General features: G+C 40.9%; 1 protein-coding gene across 7 annotated transcripts in view; it reads left to right on the plus strand.

Annotated features, from left to right (window-relative positions):
* LOC124070849 (phospholipid phosphatase-related protein type 5-like) overlaps nt 1–11,882 on the plus strand; it is a 47,752-nt gene extending 35,870 nt beyond the window's left edge. For 6 of the 7 annotated variants that reach the window (XM_046411150.1, XM_046411132.1, XM_046411160.1 and 3 more), the window contains 5 exons: nt 6,054–6,174; nt 6,614–6,864; nt 7,561–7,737; nt 8,238–8,368; nt 9,679–11,882. In XM_046411150.1, coding sequence (XP_046267106.1) covers nt 6,054–6,174; nt 6,614–6,864; nt 7,561–7,737; nt 8,238–8,368; nt 9,679–9,787 — 789 coding nt within the window. In that variant the 3' untranslated portion in view covers nt 9,788–11,882. Of the gene's footprint in view, nt 1–6,053; nt 6,175–6,613; nt 6,865–7,560; nt 7,738–8,237; nt 8,385–9,678 lie in introns of all 7 variants that reach the window. The other variant, XM_046411184.1, reaches the window with a different exon arrangement.
* Nucleotides 11,883–16,487: the final 4,605 nt, after the last annotated feature.

Raw genomic sequence — 16,487 nt, forward strand, 5'->3', positions numbered from 1 at the left:
TGTTCAGAGTTGAAAAACTCCAGAGTTGCTACCCTCTCAGCGAACAAGTCTCTTTAACAGCTGTTACGGTACAGATGCTCACACAGCCGACAAAGGAGGTCATGTGATCTCATGCTTCCTGAGGCAGGAGGAGACAGTTTGTATCACACATTCTTCATCTTTCTTATTCTCTTTTTTTTTGTCAGCTCTTCCATTTTCTGTTGCTCCTACCATATTTTGTGTTCTCCATCATCTGTCAATTTTCTCTTCTACTGTTTTCGCACAAACGTCTGACTATACCTTAATCGTGATACCTCCCATGACGGGTCGAGATCTCTCTTTATCTAAAGGCTATCCAAAGGTGAAATACATGTGACCTAAAAATGTAGCATTTGCCCCCAGAACACAGTCAACATCTGTTCAAAACTAATTGGCTGCCAAGTGATCTGAAGACTTTAAAAATTACAGTTTGAAAGTTAACACTGAATCAATTGTCAGGTCTCGCATGGCTGCCTCATGAACTGGGATGTTATGAAGACACGTTTCACTGTTTGTCGCGCCCTTGACTTGACTTGTTGTCATTTTCTTATCAAACCTAAAACACCTTGAAACTGGATGCATTTTTTTATTACTCCAAACTACAAAGCAACCTCTGCTTCAAATGAAAGGTACTGTCTTAGTCACAGTGACGTGTCCTCAACTCAGCCAGGATCTGTCAACACTGACTTCCAAGTGTTTTAGTTTGAGTCTCATTTGTAACTGGCATGTTTTGTGCTTTTATCAGAGACTGCAAACAGAGCGGAGCTCATGACCCATTTTGAGATCTTCTAAAAAGATCTGGTATGGAATGAGAGACTTAAGGGAGGCTGCACTATAAGTCAGTACTTAGAATAACTACTACTAATTAGCTGCTATTAGTTGTTTCTGGATTCAGTTGTGGTTTGCAGCAAAATACGTAAGACAAAGTTTCAAATAAATGTGTTTAGATGAGGTGGGAGAAATCCTGGAGGCATAAGAAAAAAATCTTTCACGCTGCCAAACCATGCTGTTTATGACTTCATGCTGATTCCAAAGAAGAACAGAAGAGGAGAAAATGTGTGTGTGACTACTGTTGCCTAAGAAATGCCTTTTTAGGTTGTTCCTCTGAAGATGGGCAACCCTGATGATGTGGTTTGATGACATGCAGAAGGAGACAGCAGACACCTCAGCGTGGATTGCAGGATGTATTTTGCTGTGGGCAATACGCTGACACACTGCATGACTCTGAAACTGGAAAAAACCCAAAAAACACTGAACCTCAAAAATACCCCCACAATCCTCCCCTCCATTAGAGGCAGACTGTTGTAGTGGAAAGCTTAAGATGGGTCAGATGCCATGTAGAAGTGAACAATATGAATTCAAGGTATCAGTTAAGTTAATTGTCAAGTAGTGCAGTACATGAAAACCTGTGAGCCTCCAGTTCAGCCCTCATTCTGTCGACTTTTAAATAAAAAGCATGAAAACATTCACAAGCTTTGTACTTGCATTCAGTGAAAGGCCAAAAGATTATAGCTTTTGTGTCTTTCTTTGCATGAATATTGATGACTTTGGAATCAGAAGCTCCTGGACAGGAACCAATGGTACTTCAAAGCCTAGTGCCATCAATACATTTTATATTTCTTTCTGTGACTTTTTATTACGATTAAAGTGGATGCGCAATGAAGCAGCAGGAAGCAACCTTTCAGTGAGATCGGTATGAAAAGGGATTAGTATTGACTCTGGGTACTTTTGAATACATGGCTGTGGGGGAAATGTAGCATATAACAACTCGGTGGGAGCCCATCACCATCAGATGTCAGAGTGAACACATTAGCTTGGCACTAGCAGGAAAAAGTGACTGAGTGAATGATTAAGGAGTGGACAAGTGATTCCTTAATGGGAATGCAGACTTCATTCTCCATCACCACAGGAAGCAGGGAGAGAACATGCCAGAGAAGAAGAAGAAGAAGAAACAAGAGCATTCATTGTCCAGTGTTATTATCTGTACCTGTTGCTCGAAAGTGCTGAAGAGCACAGAACAGAAATAAATAATTTATACAAATTTATAAAAATAAAAACCTCAGTGCCAATGCCAGGAACTGCGATATTTACAAAGGTGCAGATGTGCACATCACAAAGGTCTATCATTCTCTGTTCAGTCTCTCTGAATGTGATTTTTTTCAGTCTGATGTGGCTTTTAAAGAATAATGAATGAAGTCAGGCTGCATGCTGTTCAAAACATTGTGGAAAAAGTACAAAAGTCAGCCTGTTCTTAAAAATATGTCGCTGTGCAACCTGCAGCCTGTAGTCAAAAGCAAAGCGCAGAAATGGGGCAGTTGTGCTGTGGTTGTCATGTGCCTGTCTGCTATGACAGTATGAATTATGAACTATGAATGCTAGAAGAAAACCGAGCTAGTACCAGAAATCCTCTGGAGAAGCCTACATGGTTTTCACAGATGTGAAATTGGAAATATATGTACACATACTATAGTGTTTATATAGTGTTTGTGGTTATGATTATTTATGCAGATTAGCATATTATAAAAAGTGGAATGTTATCCTTGAACTGTATCCTCATGAGAAATAAGCATGATGAAGCAGGTGTTGGCAGATTAAATACACTTTGGTTGGTATTTCACAGAAATCAGGATGAAGTTGTTCAGTTTAGCTGAGGACCTTTTAAAAATGGTTCCAATCTTCATTGTCAATAAGGTTCAGCAGATCCAGATATTACTATTCAGTCTTTTCTCTTTTTTTCAGTTTCTGCATCCATGCTTGTATGTTTTGTTTGCTGAGTTAATATATGCACCTGCTGCAGCCATGTAGTACATGAAGCCATGTTGGTTTCACATCATGTGTCCTGCAGATACGTCTTCCTCTCTGAGGTTATGCTTGGGCCAGCTCTAAAACTCTTTTAGTGCTTGAATCCTCCTGTTGTACTGCACACTACTTGAAGTGGCAAACTCCCTTTGTTTGCTGTGAAAAATAACAGCTGGTGAAGCCAGTTTAGCATGTTTAAAATGTCTTTGTTAGTTTTAATTTTCTTTTCTTTAATCCATTATATCAGTTTCACAGTGATTAATTACAACAGCATTTACAAGCCTCTTATGCCCTCTGCCTCTTTGGCTGCTAACTGACTATCATCAGTGGCTGCTGTCTCCTCTACTCCTCTTCTTTGTCCTCTTCTTCTCAACTCTCATTTCACAAGATCAAGAGTTTTAACATGAACTGGGATGAAAGCACACTTTGATCTGAGGTGAAGTTAGGCTACTTAGTTTTCTGCTGTAGAAACACACCATGGTGTTTGTATGTTTTCTTGGTCTTGTTCCCTGAGTACTTAACCACCTCACTGCTCATGTTTGCGTGCAATCCACACATGTTCTGACTGAATTTTACACCATACCTCAATCTTGTTGCAAGAACTGAGAAAATGCTGCTGTGGAGTAGCCCAAAGCTTTGAGACAGCATCTCTGAGCCCTCTGTGGGGGCCGTGGAAGTCCACATGTGCTAAGATCTACCTTTGTAGTGCTTTCTCAGTAGAACAGATTGTGACCATACTGCCATTAGCCCAGACAGAGCTACCCAATAGCTCTACAGGTTTTTGCAACCCACTGATATTTGCATACCCATACAATTTTCTCAGAGTAAAATAGCCGCTATACAGTCTGTATGAGGTCATCCTACTAAGTTAACACCTCTGTCCCTGTAACAGACAGCTTGCTCTGTGGGGCTGATAGCTGTCACCTTACTTAATGCTGCAGGAGATGATGATGACTGAATGTCTCTCTGAAACCATCATGGCAAGGTGAACTCTTTCGAAGACTGACCCAAGAAAAGAAAAAGGTTGACTGAAGCTGAGCATCCAGGACCAGGCTGTGCCTTCAGGCTCCAAACAATGAGCTGGGTCTCATCTCTTATTGTGATGTCATGCATTTGGGGCTGTGGAGAGGCTGTGGTCAGTTGCTCCTGTTTTGTCATTACATTGTTTTATGATAGGTGTAAGAGATCAAGAATTTAACAGATTTTTTGTTTAGTATCAATACCAACATCTGCAGAATAACAATGAAACATTAGAAGCATACACTGCTTTTACCGTATATAATGAACATACAAACCTGATACTCCTTCGTGTGCTCACAGGTTAAGCTTTCAGTTTCACCACCAGAGGGATTGTGGAGTCATTTTCATCACAGGCGGTGGGTGATGTGATTTTGGAAAAGCCTGGAGGTAACAATGTGCTACATATAATCCAGCTGTCTACTGTAATCCTTGGCGCCCACCAGTTGAGCCTACGTGCCTGCAGCAAGGTGCAGAACCTCTACCAGTTCCTGGGATGATTTATGGCTGACCCTTCGCACAGACATCCCTGCAGAAATACATGAAGCACAGTCAAAGTTGTGTGAGTTTGACTGTGCTTCATTGGTGAGGAGAACATTCAAGCAGGCCCAAGACAAGAGAAGCTTATTCTTATGTTTAATGTCTTTTGAAGGGCTCCAGCACTCACAGATCATCAGTATATGGTTTCTTTTCTCTCTTGTACATTTCTGTAGTGTTCATTTCTTTTCCCAGGATGGAAGGGAACACTGGCCGAAAATGCGACTTGGATTTGTTGTGGGCCAGGGCCGTGTATGCAAGCACTTAGTACAGTTTTGTTATTTGTACATTTTTTCCTTAGTTTATTTTTCTTTGGACAGTTTCCTGAACTTTAGTTGTGGTAAAACCTGTTTCATTTTAATTCTGTCACACATGGTCTCATCTCATCTCCTGGATAGTCTTTAGATGGTTATTTAAACAAGTTAAAATGTTACTTCTCATCTCTCTATTTCGGCAGATATGAAGCCCACTACCAATCATTTGTGTAAAAGAATTTAAAATCATCATCAGTTTAAAAATCCCTGATTTTTGGCTCTGTCATAGTCAGAAAAAAGTCTATCTGGAGTGCAAAGACTTTGTTGTAAATGTTTCTGTGAGTTTATGCAAAAGCCCGAAGGTGAGCAGGGGACTGCAAAAAAGCAAACAAACAAACTAAAAAAAAAAACAACAAGACACAGCCGTCATATCTTGAAATGATGTCTTAAGGAGCCCAGAGTCTGTTTTCCCCGGTACACATGGGTTCAGGGCTGCATAGCTTTGCAACACTCAGGTCATGTAAAACTGCAATGATATAATTTATATTGACTTACAAGCCCCACAGCTCTCACCAAACCCTCCTTTGGTGGTTGTTCATCCATAACATCAGCACTAGTGTAAATCTCGGCCTTTCATCTGTCGCACCGAGCACTGTGAGTGTTGGTGCACTTGCATCGTCCCATGCTGCTGGCTCTGGGCCATGCATATCATATGAGTGTGTAACCTACATTTATACTTGTTTCTGTCAGCGGGGATCCTGATCAGACAGGTTCAGTGTGAGAGGTGTAGTGGTGTCCAGGAATGTGTTTTGTCAAGTTATTCCCCTGTCAAAAGAGATCAGTGTCCTGCTGATTTGACTTGGAGTTTAAACTCTCAAAACTAACATGGCTGCCAGAGGCTGCCGTGGCATGTGCTCTCTCAGCTGATGTTCAAAATGTGTTATGGCGATAGTGGTAACAATATAATGGAGGTATCAGGGGGGCGTAAAACATTAGCTAATAAATTTCAAATCAGTACATTATAGTAAGATGTGTTTGATTCATGTCATCTGGCCAAATCCCTCCCCACTTTTGAGGTTATTAAACCACATGATGTAGTCAAAGTACACTCATAGTTTTATGGATATATTTAGTAGAAATGAAGACAAATAGAGAAATAGAGGATCACACATTGGGGTCAGTGAAGTCCCACCAAGCAGAGTGAGTGAAAGAGAGGTGTTGATGTTGGGGTTTAACAAAGCAGCATAAAATCAGACACATGCTGAGGGAAATATAAAGCAGACGGGCAAAGAAAAAATATAATTGTTACAAGGACACTCCTGAATAATTTTGCTGTGCACCATTTTTAACTGTCTCAAAATTCAGTGAAGATGGTTAACTATTAACCATACATTTTGACTGAAAGGTTTGTCTCTCTTTCTGTCCCAGATTCTGATCGGAGAAGTGACTGGTTTCTTTGTGAAGACCGAGGGAGCTCAGGAAAAGACCATAGTGACCGCCGACTGCTGTTACTTCAACCCTCTCCTCCGTAGGATCGTACGTTTTCTGGGTCAGTTATGCTCTGAAAGATCAGAGGTTATTCAGATCCCACTAAATAGACCTCTGTGCTCTGAGCCAAGGCTCATTAAGACTCCTCTGTCATAAGGCCGGAAAGAGCCCTTGTCCTTAGTTTAGGTCTCCTGTGGACTAATTTCCTTTGCCCTTCTCTTCATGTCCTGCTCTGCTGATGTTCTGTGATCTTTTTCATCATCTCTGTATTTATCTAAGTTATGAGTCTCTGAAAATGATGGACTGTAGATATGAAGCATAAAAGCAAAGGCCATCTCCCTGGCATTTTACACCCACACAGATAGCAGTCAGCATAACCATTTAATTCCCATTTAAGTGCTCCTTTCTGAATCTTGCCATCTCATTGACTCACATATTTTGAATTTACGTACACATACCCTCCCTCTCTCTCAGTTTATGTCCTTTGTTTTTTCACACAGGTGTTTACTCCTTCGGCCTCTTCACCACCACCATCTTTGCAAATGCAGGTCAAGTGGTGACAGGACACCAGACGCCTCATTTTCTGTCTGCCTGCAAGCCAAACTACACAGCCTTGGGCTGTCAGTCGCCGCTGCAGTACATCACAGAGCGTCGAGCCTGCACAGGAAACCCGTACCTGGTGGCGTCTGCCCGCAAATCCTTCCCCTCCAAAGATGCAGCGCTCAGCTTTTATTCAGCCATCTACACGGTGGTAAGGAACTTTTTGGGGGCAATAATGAATAAGTAAAATTGTCTGCTGACACTTTCAATGACCTTTTAAGGCATGTACACACTTTAAAATACAAAAAATGACAGAAGAATAAACATAAGCATCACTCATAAAATTCACACCATACATTTTCTTCAATTGAAAATAACTGAACATTTTAAATTATTTTAGAGAATAAACCACATTTTGAATCTGCATACTTTAACAGACTAGTACTTTTAGAGGTAGTACTTTTGAAATTAAATTTTCTGTTGTGATATTCCTCACCTGGTAACACAAAGGACCTAAAACTTGTGTGCATGTACAGTATGTGGATCTGAAGTACTGCATTACTTGGAACATTTAGTTATTTTGATTTAAGCACTCCTGAAGAAATAAAAACATTAAATGGAACATTTGTTTGCATTTTAATTACAACGACGGTGACATGTTCCTGTCATATTTTGAGAAGCATTAAACCAATCTGTGTTTTCATGGTGCTTACTTTTTACTCCCCATCACGCCCCTCAGATGCTCTAACATCAGTGCGAAGTGCGGCCTCTTGTGGCTCATGCAAGCTGTTCAACCTGTTAAACTGTTCAAGCTGTAGCTCTCTTTAAATGATTTCAGAGGGAATATAACATTACTTTTTTTCAGTTTTTATTTGTTTTTAATTTAAAACATGTTTCCATCTTCCAGATGTATGTGACCTTGGTGTTCAGGACCAAAGGGACCCGTCTGATGAAGCCCACCTTGTGCCTGGTGCTGCTGTCTCTGGCTGTGCTGGTGGGGGTGATAAGAGTGGCTGAACATAGAAACCACTGGAACGATGTCCTGGCTGGCTTTGTCACCGGAGGAGCCATCGCTGCCTTCCTGGTGAGGAGAGGAAGGAGGGAGGGAGGGAAATATGGGGAGGAAGCGTTCAAAGAGAGAGCAGTGTTGCCGTGAAGTGGGTGCAGGAGAGATGGTGGGAGGGCTGTTGATGACGGTGAACTGGAGGCAAAATAAGCTGTGTGACAGAGGACACACCCACTTTTACATCTGTGAATGGGCAGATTCAAACAGTGTCATTTGGTCACAGGTCTCTTTGTCTAAATCAGTTTTTTTGGAAAAAATTATAGGGTAGGTGTTAACTTTAAAGATCAAAGTGCTCCTTGTGGTTCAACCCGAAAGACTTTCTTTCCATGCCTCCTCCCCTCTTTCATACTTTCTTTTTCTCTCTTTTATCTCTATTTCTCTCCCTCTCATGCTCTTCACTGTCTGTTCCCATGACACTCGGAGCATTTTGTGAACCAGAAAATCATCCATCTGTGCTGCAGTGGAACAAATCTCTCTCCTCCTTTTTTCTTTCACATCTTTTCTCTGCTCTCCATCAGGTGTCATGTGTGATCAACAATTTTAAGCCAACCCAGATTGCAGTGCCGACTCCTCCGCCTCCACAGCGTCCAGAACCCCCCATGGGACTGCCTCTTCTCAGCCTGCCCCGTGTGGAGAGTCCACTCGAAAAGTTAAGTGGCCTCCAGGTAAGGGATGGGGGAAATCATTCTGGAAGAGCATACATAAAATGGTCGCGATATTAAACAAATAATGTGTCCATTATGTATTTGTTTTTGACTGAAAAGTGTCTTTTGGTTAAGCACCATGGCTCTAGGAATGACAGTGAAAAGAATTAAATATCTCACCGCCTATTGGATATTCGTGGTCCATGAAGGATGAAGCTTAATTACTTTGGTGCCACCATGAGGTTGACATTTGTGGTTATGAGTGCAACACCTCAACAATTGTTGAAGGAATTGATGTAAAATTGGGTACAGACTAGGATTGCAGATCATCCCATATTGTATGCAATCATGCTGTTTTGAAAAATAATCAATACCAGACGTGATTTGTTCTGTATTTTCATCCACACCCTGCTCTAATGCATGACCACCACACCTGAGCAGTGCAAGAGCAGAGCGCACACAGGGTAGAGCTGCTCAGTTCATTCATACCCCAGCCTTCCCCAGAGTAAGTTGTTGTTGGTTGATGTGTTAACGGTTGTTATTAATTGTTATTGATACACAAGTCCACACTTGCGGGAGACTCAGCCCTCTGCATGAGTGAAAGGGAAATTTAACCATTAACTCACTCCATGGAAATTAATCTTCCCATGGCCAGGCTGCCACAACCTTCATGAAAGGTGTTGGTCTGAATATTACAGTTAAATTTATTTCATAATGCCTTCATAAGACAGCATAACAAGCAATTGGACACTGGTGGATGTTCAGTGTTCCACCAGTGTTTTGGCTATCAAATTCTTTATTAGAGGTTTTGGACTGAGGGTTAAAATAACATCTTTATCTCCTTTACTTTTTCATGTTGAGAGGAACAGAGGACATTAAAATTGGTGCATAAAATGGTTTGAATAACACTACATCTTGTACCAGACCTACTCAGTTTAAAGCATTCCATAGGACTGTATATAACCATTGTGGTTATGAAGTAAACTTAGTCACGTTTTCAGCATGTCCCAAATTTAGACATTTTTGGTGCCATTTTTTAGATATACTAACTAAGCTTTTAGAAATCATGGTACAACCATGCCCTCTTCTGTTAAATTTTGGAGTGCCAGTCAAACCTACTGTATCTTACGTGGTACTAAATGAAATGACATTGATATTTACCACTGTTTTGGTGCATCATAGCATACTCCTTGTCTGGAAATTTCCTCACTATCTTGGTCTTCTTTGGTCTATATGTAGAGTTAATGAGCAAATGTTATGCTAATGCAAACATACTAAATAAACTAAGATGTAATCTTCTCTCTGTACTTTTTAGGTTCCAGGGCTACCATATTCTGAGATCACATGACCATCAGCCAATCCCGTCCCCCGCCCCTCCCGATGTGCTCCTCCCCACACGGCGTTGCCTCACCAGCGCAGTTTAGATCTACCCTCTGAATGCCCCCTACCCTGTCCTGCCCACCCAGAAGGACGTCATCCTCTCCGACGAGTCAAGTCCACCCAGGTCTGAGGGTCCACCAGTCACAGGAGGCAGAAAACAGCAAAATGTGTAAACGGCGAGCTGAGTTGCAACCTCTCATGACATTAAGAGATGGATGCGTGTTCTTCTGTCCTGTTCTGTCCCGTTTGTCCTCCAAGATGGCCTCCTTATTCTTTCAGGTCTAAAAGAACCAATGAAAGACTCGCCAAAGCCAGAGCTGCTGAAGCAATACTGTGTCCTACTTTGCTTGTCCTGTTTTCCACAAAGACCTAAAAGTGACTCTAAAGACTGTTGGCTGGTGATGACTTGATAAAGCACTTGATCGAAACAAAAAACTCAGAGGAGCGACTAAGGCTTTCTTAATGATTGAAGAAAATCCCAATCACTGGTGGATCATCCTCAAAAAAACATTTTGTAACACTCAGGACTATACAGTGGAAAAAAGACATAATCAAAAACAAAGACCTTTGTGAAATCAAAATGCAGGTACCGTCAATTGTGGTACAGGTTTTTGTTTTTGTTTTTTTTTTTGTCCTCAAAACTAACGAAAGAGATGCTGTCTTAGAGGATTGCACTTTTGTAAATTATAGCACAGATGAACCAATTTAGAGTTCAGTACAAACTGTGTGTATCTTATTTGTTTTGGGGGTTGTGGGTGTGATCTCTTTCTGTATAATGTGTGAAAAGACAGAAGAGTGACTTATACACACTAGACCTGTGCTTGTGACACCATAGTTGTTCTGGGGCAAACGTGAACTCATCTTCTGCCTCGGTCCAGACCTTTGAATTCATCCTCTCCACAGAAGATGGAAATGGAGTGTAATGAGTTGACATTTCAGTCTGATATCAGGCAAATTCATCCCTGAAGTGAGCTGAACTAGATTTCCTTCAACTTTCCAAATATATTTTATCTACTTACTAGTCAGGTGTGTGTTTATAAATATCTGTAGGTTTTACGTCCATGCTGTGAAATATTTGGAAAGTTTTATCATTTGTCTTACTGCTGTTTCCTGTGTGGAGCTCTTTGTTGGTGTTAGTTTGCACAAAAGTCTCATTTTGCATTTCCCTTACCCCCTTCAACACGTTCATGTTTTTTTTTCTTTAAATTACCCATTTCTCAATGTCAAAGTATTTGCTCCCTTTGCTTTCTAAAATGACTGTTTTATAACAGTAGTATAACATCAGTCCTTGATGCTACCGTTTACCTGTCTGTTCAGTTATTTGCAAATTTTCCTGTGTCAGTCCACCATCTTTTCCTCACACTGACTTTAGAAATCTGATGGCACAGAGCAGTGTGTAATGCAGAGGCAAGACCTCTGAGTTTTGTACAGTTTTGTACAGTATATAGGTTTCTTTACATAGTATACTACATTATCATTTTGTTTAAATTGTGTGAACTATGTGAAGCTACCTGAAGCTGTCTTATAGGAACATGAGTAGTTGCCTGGTTGAAAGCAGGAATGTAGCGCAGTGGAGAAATGTGTGAAATCCAACAGCATACAGCCGATGTCTTTGGCTCACAACTTGCATTGGGTTCTCCTCAGTTCAGAAGGGCACTGCAGGTAGGTTATACTGAAGAGTTTGCAATGGGTTATATGAAAAAAGAAATAGCTATGGTTTTATTAAATGCGTGTGTGCGTGCGCGTGCATGTGTGTGAGTTTGGGTGTACGTGTGTGCTTATAGGGATTTATGTGTATGTTTATAATGAGCACACTGGTATGGCAGCGTAACTGGGAGTTTGGCAATCTGTTTTTTGAAGTTAAACTGTCAAAAGTAGCTGCTATAATTACACACTTGTGCTTGTGTGTAACTGCAGGCCTTCAAAGGACCCCTGCCAAGGCGTCCTAACAATGCCTCTTATAGCAGAAGGTGCTCATTATAGCTCTGAGATTACTTACAGTAAAACTTTTCAGTCAGAATTTTTTTGTAAACAACTGAAGAGGTAGAGAACACCAGATCTGTCCAGATAATGTTATTTTCATGTTAAAATGTCTCTGTTTTGTATTTATTTACCAAAATAAATTGCAATTATCACACATTGCTGCCTCAGTTACAGTGTTTCACTTCAGTTTTTGTTATTCAGTTTTAACATTTAGTCAAACCACATTCTTATTTGATATTACATTTTGGATATCCAGAACATAATTTTTACCAGTCAGAATTGTATTCTCTGAAGCAGCAGAATGAAATTCAGCAAACGTATTACAACCAAATTTTAATTTACACTTGTCCACTTCCTACTGTTACATGTCAAAATGTCTGAAAAAAATGAAAAATGCCCAATTTTAAGACCTCTATACTGCAGGCAGATTCTCTGTGCTGGGGCTTTAAAGGACCCCCAGTGTGCCAGTGTTACTCCAGGGTACACACTAATCATATACAATTTGTTCAAAATTCAGCAGATTTAGTATGTTGAATGTTGTTTTACAGTATACTGATTTTGTCACCTTTAATAAACATGAGAATCAGGAACCGGGGTGCATTAATGGGAAAGAACTGCTGCACACTTGAATTTGGTGATCGGAAGCTCTGTAAAAATGTACAGATACATTATACAGAGAAAGTATCCAGATACGCCTCTTTATGGGGCTGTCTTCCAGGGGTAGGGCTGGGCCCTTTACTTCCAGTGAAGGGAAATCTTAATGCTTCAGCACACCATTTTGGACAATGTTGTGCTTCCAATTTTGTGACAACAGTTTGGGGAAGGATCTTCTCTATCGCAGCATGACTGTGCCCCAGGGCACAAAGCAAAGTCCATAAAGACATGGTTGGATGAGTTTGATGTGGAAGAACTTGACTGGCCCACATGTAGCCCTGATGTTAACCCCAGACTGCAAACCAGGATTTTTCATTCAACATCAGTGCCTGATCTCACAAATGCTCTACTGCATGAATGGGCAAGAATTCCCACAGAAACACCTGTTGGGGTATTGGTTAGGTGGCCCAATACTTTGGTCTATATGGTATATGCGGGGACCAGCTCAGCTCAGAAAGCTGCAGTTGGGTGCTAATGGCACAGGGTGGCAGTGTTCACCAAGCTAACCTGAAGACAAGGCAAACCCAAGAGAGAAGCTTGCAGAATTCACCAGTTTTAACATTTATGAAATGAAACGGTGCATTAGGAATGTAAAAATATGCTAAAACAGAATAAAGCTTTTGAAAATGTTTTTTTTTTTTTTACTTGATACCTCTTCTGGCCCGTGTTAAGCATTATTCATCAAGCTAATAAATATAAGGTAATGGCACAATAACTTTGAAATGTAGACACAGGCAATTTCTTTTCTCTTTCTCTCTCCCTTCCCTTTCTTCTCTCAATTGCCCCAGCCTCTCCCGCCCCCCTCTTTGTGTTCCTTTGTGTTTGTGTTTGTCAGTCTTGCTAACGACAAGAGCGTGCACACATACATACACACACACACACACACACACACACATACATACATACACACACATACACAACTCTCTCTACTCTCTCGCCAACATTATCTTTTCCGGAAATTGCTTCTCAAGCACAGCCGGAGCCCCATTAGAAAAGAAGAGCTTTACGCTGTAACCTTTTTAAAAAGCCATTAGTGATGCACCTGCTTCTCTCTCTCCTTTTCTCTCACTCTCTCTGTTCCTATTTTGTGTCCTATTTGTCTCTCTTGTTAACACTGACACACACACACACACACACACAGTTTCTCCATCCTGATTGCCAGCTTCCCTCGTTCCTAATCCTAAAAACTGACTAGTGAGCAGCACAAGCGTCCTTCCACTCCAATTAGAGTATGAATCACTGACATTTTAAAGTTCTGCACCAGAGTGAAAACCACTCAAATTAATAATTTACGTATGTTATTCTAATGGGTTGTCACTATTAAATCAGTGTTTTGGACATGAGTAATTCTCTCTCAAAGCTACACACTGGGAAAAAGGATATTTCATAATATGTCATGTCATCAAAGCGAACAGGCAGGTTTTACTCCACCAGAGATGAATGAACAAACTCATTCTGGTGACTCATTCAGTGTTTGCCAAAAATTTGAGCATACTGTATAAACGAGCTTTTAACGTGAAATGCCACTCCCACTTACAGTGATTTAATGTTTTTGTCAGTTATTTGATACCTTAAACATTCAAAGCCATTACTGTGTGACAGAAGTGATTATATTCTCTTTGGTTGTCCACATGATCATCACTTGCGTTAAGTGCTGCCAAAACCTTAAAGCCAAACTCCAACATTAAATTGTTGAAGTAGTCTTTTAAGAATTATATTTTCAGAGGAACAAAAACACACACGGTCTGACCAACAACCCAACCTGTTCTGAGACATTTCATTTTTACATTAAAGGCTGATATATGAGTTATTGTGTGTATGTGTAGGTTTTCTTGAGTATGTACCTTTGATTTCCTGTGATGAGCTGAACTTTGCTCCCTGACTGAGTGTCTGTCTGTCTGTCTGCAGTAATGCTCCTGACCCTGGGGTCACACACTGTCTGGGGCTGAACCTCTGTGTGTGTGTGTGTGTGTGAGAGAGAGAGAGAGAGAGAGAGTGAGAGAGAGAGAGAGACAAAATGCAGAGAAAAAAAGTGAGTGTAAGTGAACTGAGAGAGATAAAAAGTATGTGGATGAGTGTGGTTTATCGCACCCCAAAACAAACCAGCAGCCTCTGGGTAATAAAAATGCACTATCTGTCATAGTAAATTACAAATATTGGTCTTCGCCTTGCTGCAGTCTCCTGATTATGCTCAGTGGTCTGCCTCTGACAATTATGAAGCCATTAACACTGTGTGCAAGTGAGTGTGTGTACGCATTTGTGTGTGTATGTGTGTGTTTGTGTGAGAAAAAGACTCTATGACTGCTTATTTGAGGAAATATGCTATTGGTTTTTTTATGGCTTTGAAGGCTCCAGCGCCTTACATCAAATTTACATGTTTGCTGTCTGTCTGCAGCTCTGCCTCTGATGTCTCAGACTGAAATAAAGAGAGCAAAAGAGAGAAAAACCAGAAGAAATAGAGGGGAATAAAAAACAAGTTATGGCAAAGACAAGAGCCAGTTTAGCTCTTAATATGGAACTTGTGGGGCTCATTACTGAGCACTCAGCATTCACCCAAACATGCACACACGTTTTGGGTTTTGAGAGGCAGCTCCTTTACAGGCCACAAGATGAGGAGAGGATTATAAAGGGTCTTACCATCAATCCCATCCAGCGTGTCTGCTAAAGAGACCATCAACCGGATACAGAGGTCCCAGGAGACTGGATTAGTAGCAGGAACACACACATACACACACACACAGGCACACACACCGCAGGCCATGTAGAAAGCTCTGCTGAGACCCTACAGGGAACATCGTTCAGGATATTCAAACTGAGTCCCATTTCAGTCTGTCATGATTTCAGTTCGAGCTGACAGAGTGGCGCCTTCGTCTGACATGATGTTGCTCCATTTCTGTATCTGAGACACCTCACTGTTTGTCACATATATTGATATACAAATATTACACAACAGAAAAGTGAGCACAACAACATTATTAACTGTAAAACAATAATAATATCAAATTTAATACTGTACATTTCACACAAAAAGATTCAATGCAATGTGCCTTACGAATAAAACAGCCAAAACAAGACAGATGCAAGAAATAGGAGCATAAAAACACAGTAGAGGGATTTATTTTAAACAAATAAAATGAGGCTGAATGTAACAGCCCATCAATAGGTCCTTGAGTCATGTCAGACAGCTGTTGGTGTTGGTATAATAACGCCCATTATCATATTATATTGTATTTTATTCCTATGGTTGCATCCATCTCTTGGACTAAATAACAGAAAAATGTTGCCATTAAGTACAAGTATCATACTGTGTCGCTTTACATTATACAAGGTTTTGCTATTTTGTGCCAAAGCATCTAACATGGCCGTATAGTGTGAACAGCACAATTCAAAAATGACGGCACTGAAGCAATATTTTATGACATCCTACTCCTCAAAAAGGTAACAGGCTCAGGTTTTGCTATTGCACAGGATTGCATTGTATTTTACAGCTCTCTCCAACCCCAGTATTAAAAATATTTTAGAGAGAGAGAGAGAGAGAGAAGTCATAAAACATTATGGATGCAATTATGCATGCTTTGATAGTAAACCATCATATCTTAACATGTTGTGTTATGTTGTCGTCTTAGAGACATAAAACCAACATGGAAAATGCTCATTTAACACACTGTAAGTCACACCACAACACCTAAAACAGACAGTGTAAATAACACCTTTCCTGTAAGCTGCAGTAGAATCTGTCAGCCATTCAGCCACTCACTTTAACACGTCCATTCATTAACACTAACCCCAAACTCATGCCCCCCCACCACCAATTTTACTAAGGCTTTACCAGAGTTCCATCACGGACCTACTGAGGTCCCCGCACCTAAGCTTGAGCACCGCTACACTATAGGGCATGCTCTTCGGCGTCAGGGCTGGACCGAGGCTTGGACAAGAGAGAACGCGTGAGCAGGAGAATAGGAGGAGGAGGAGGAGGAGGAAGAGAAGGAGGAGGAGAGGTGAGAGGTTGCAGCTGAGTTGCATGGGATGCTGCTGTTGCTGCACAGGCTCCTCTCCCTCGGAGAGAATTGAGAAAACAAGGAGTGGTTATGTGATTCCCCCACAAGC

Source organism: Scatophagus argus, chromosome 2, assembly GCF_020382885.2.
Source record: "Scatophagus argus isolate fScaArg1 chromosome 2, fScaArg1.pri, whole genome shotgun sequence".
Taxonomy (NCBI): domain Eukaryota; kingdom Metazoa; phylum Chordata; class Actinopteri; family Scatophagidae; genus Scatophagus; species Scatophagus argus.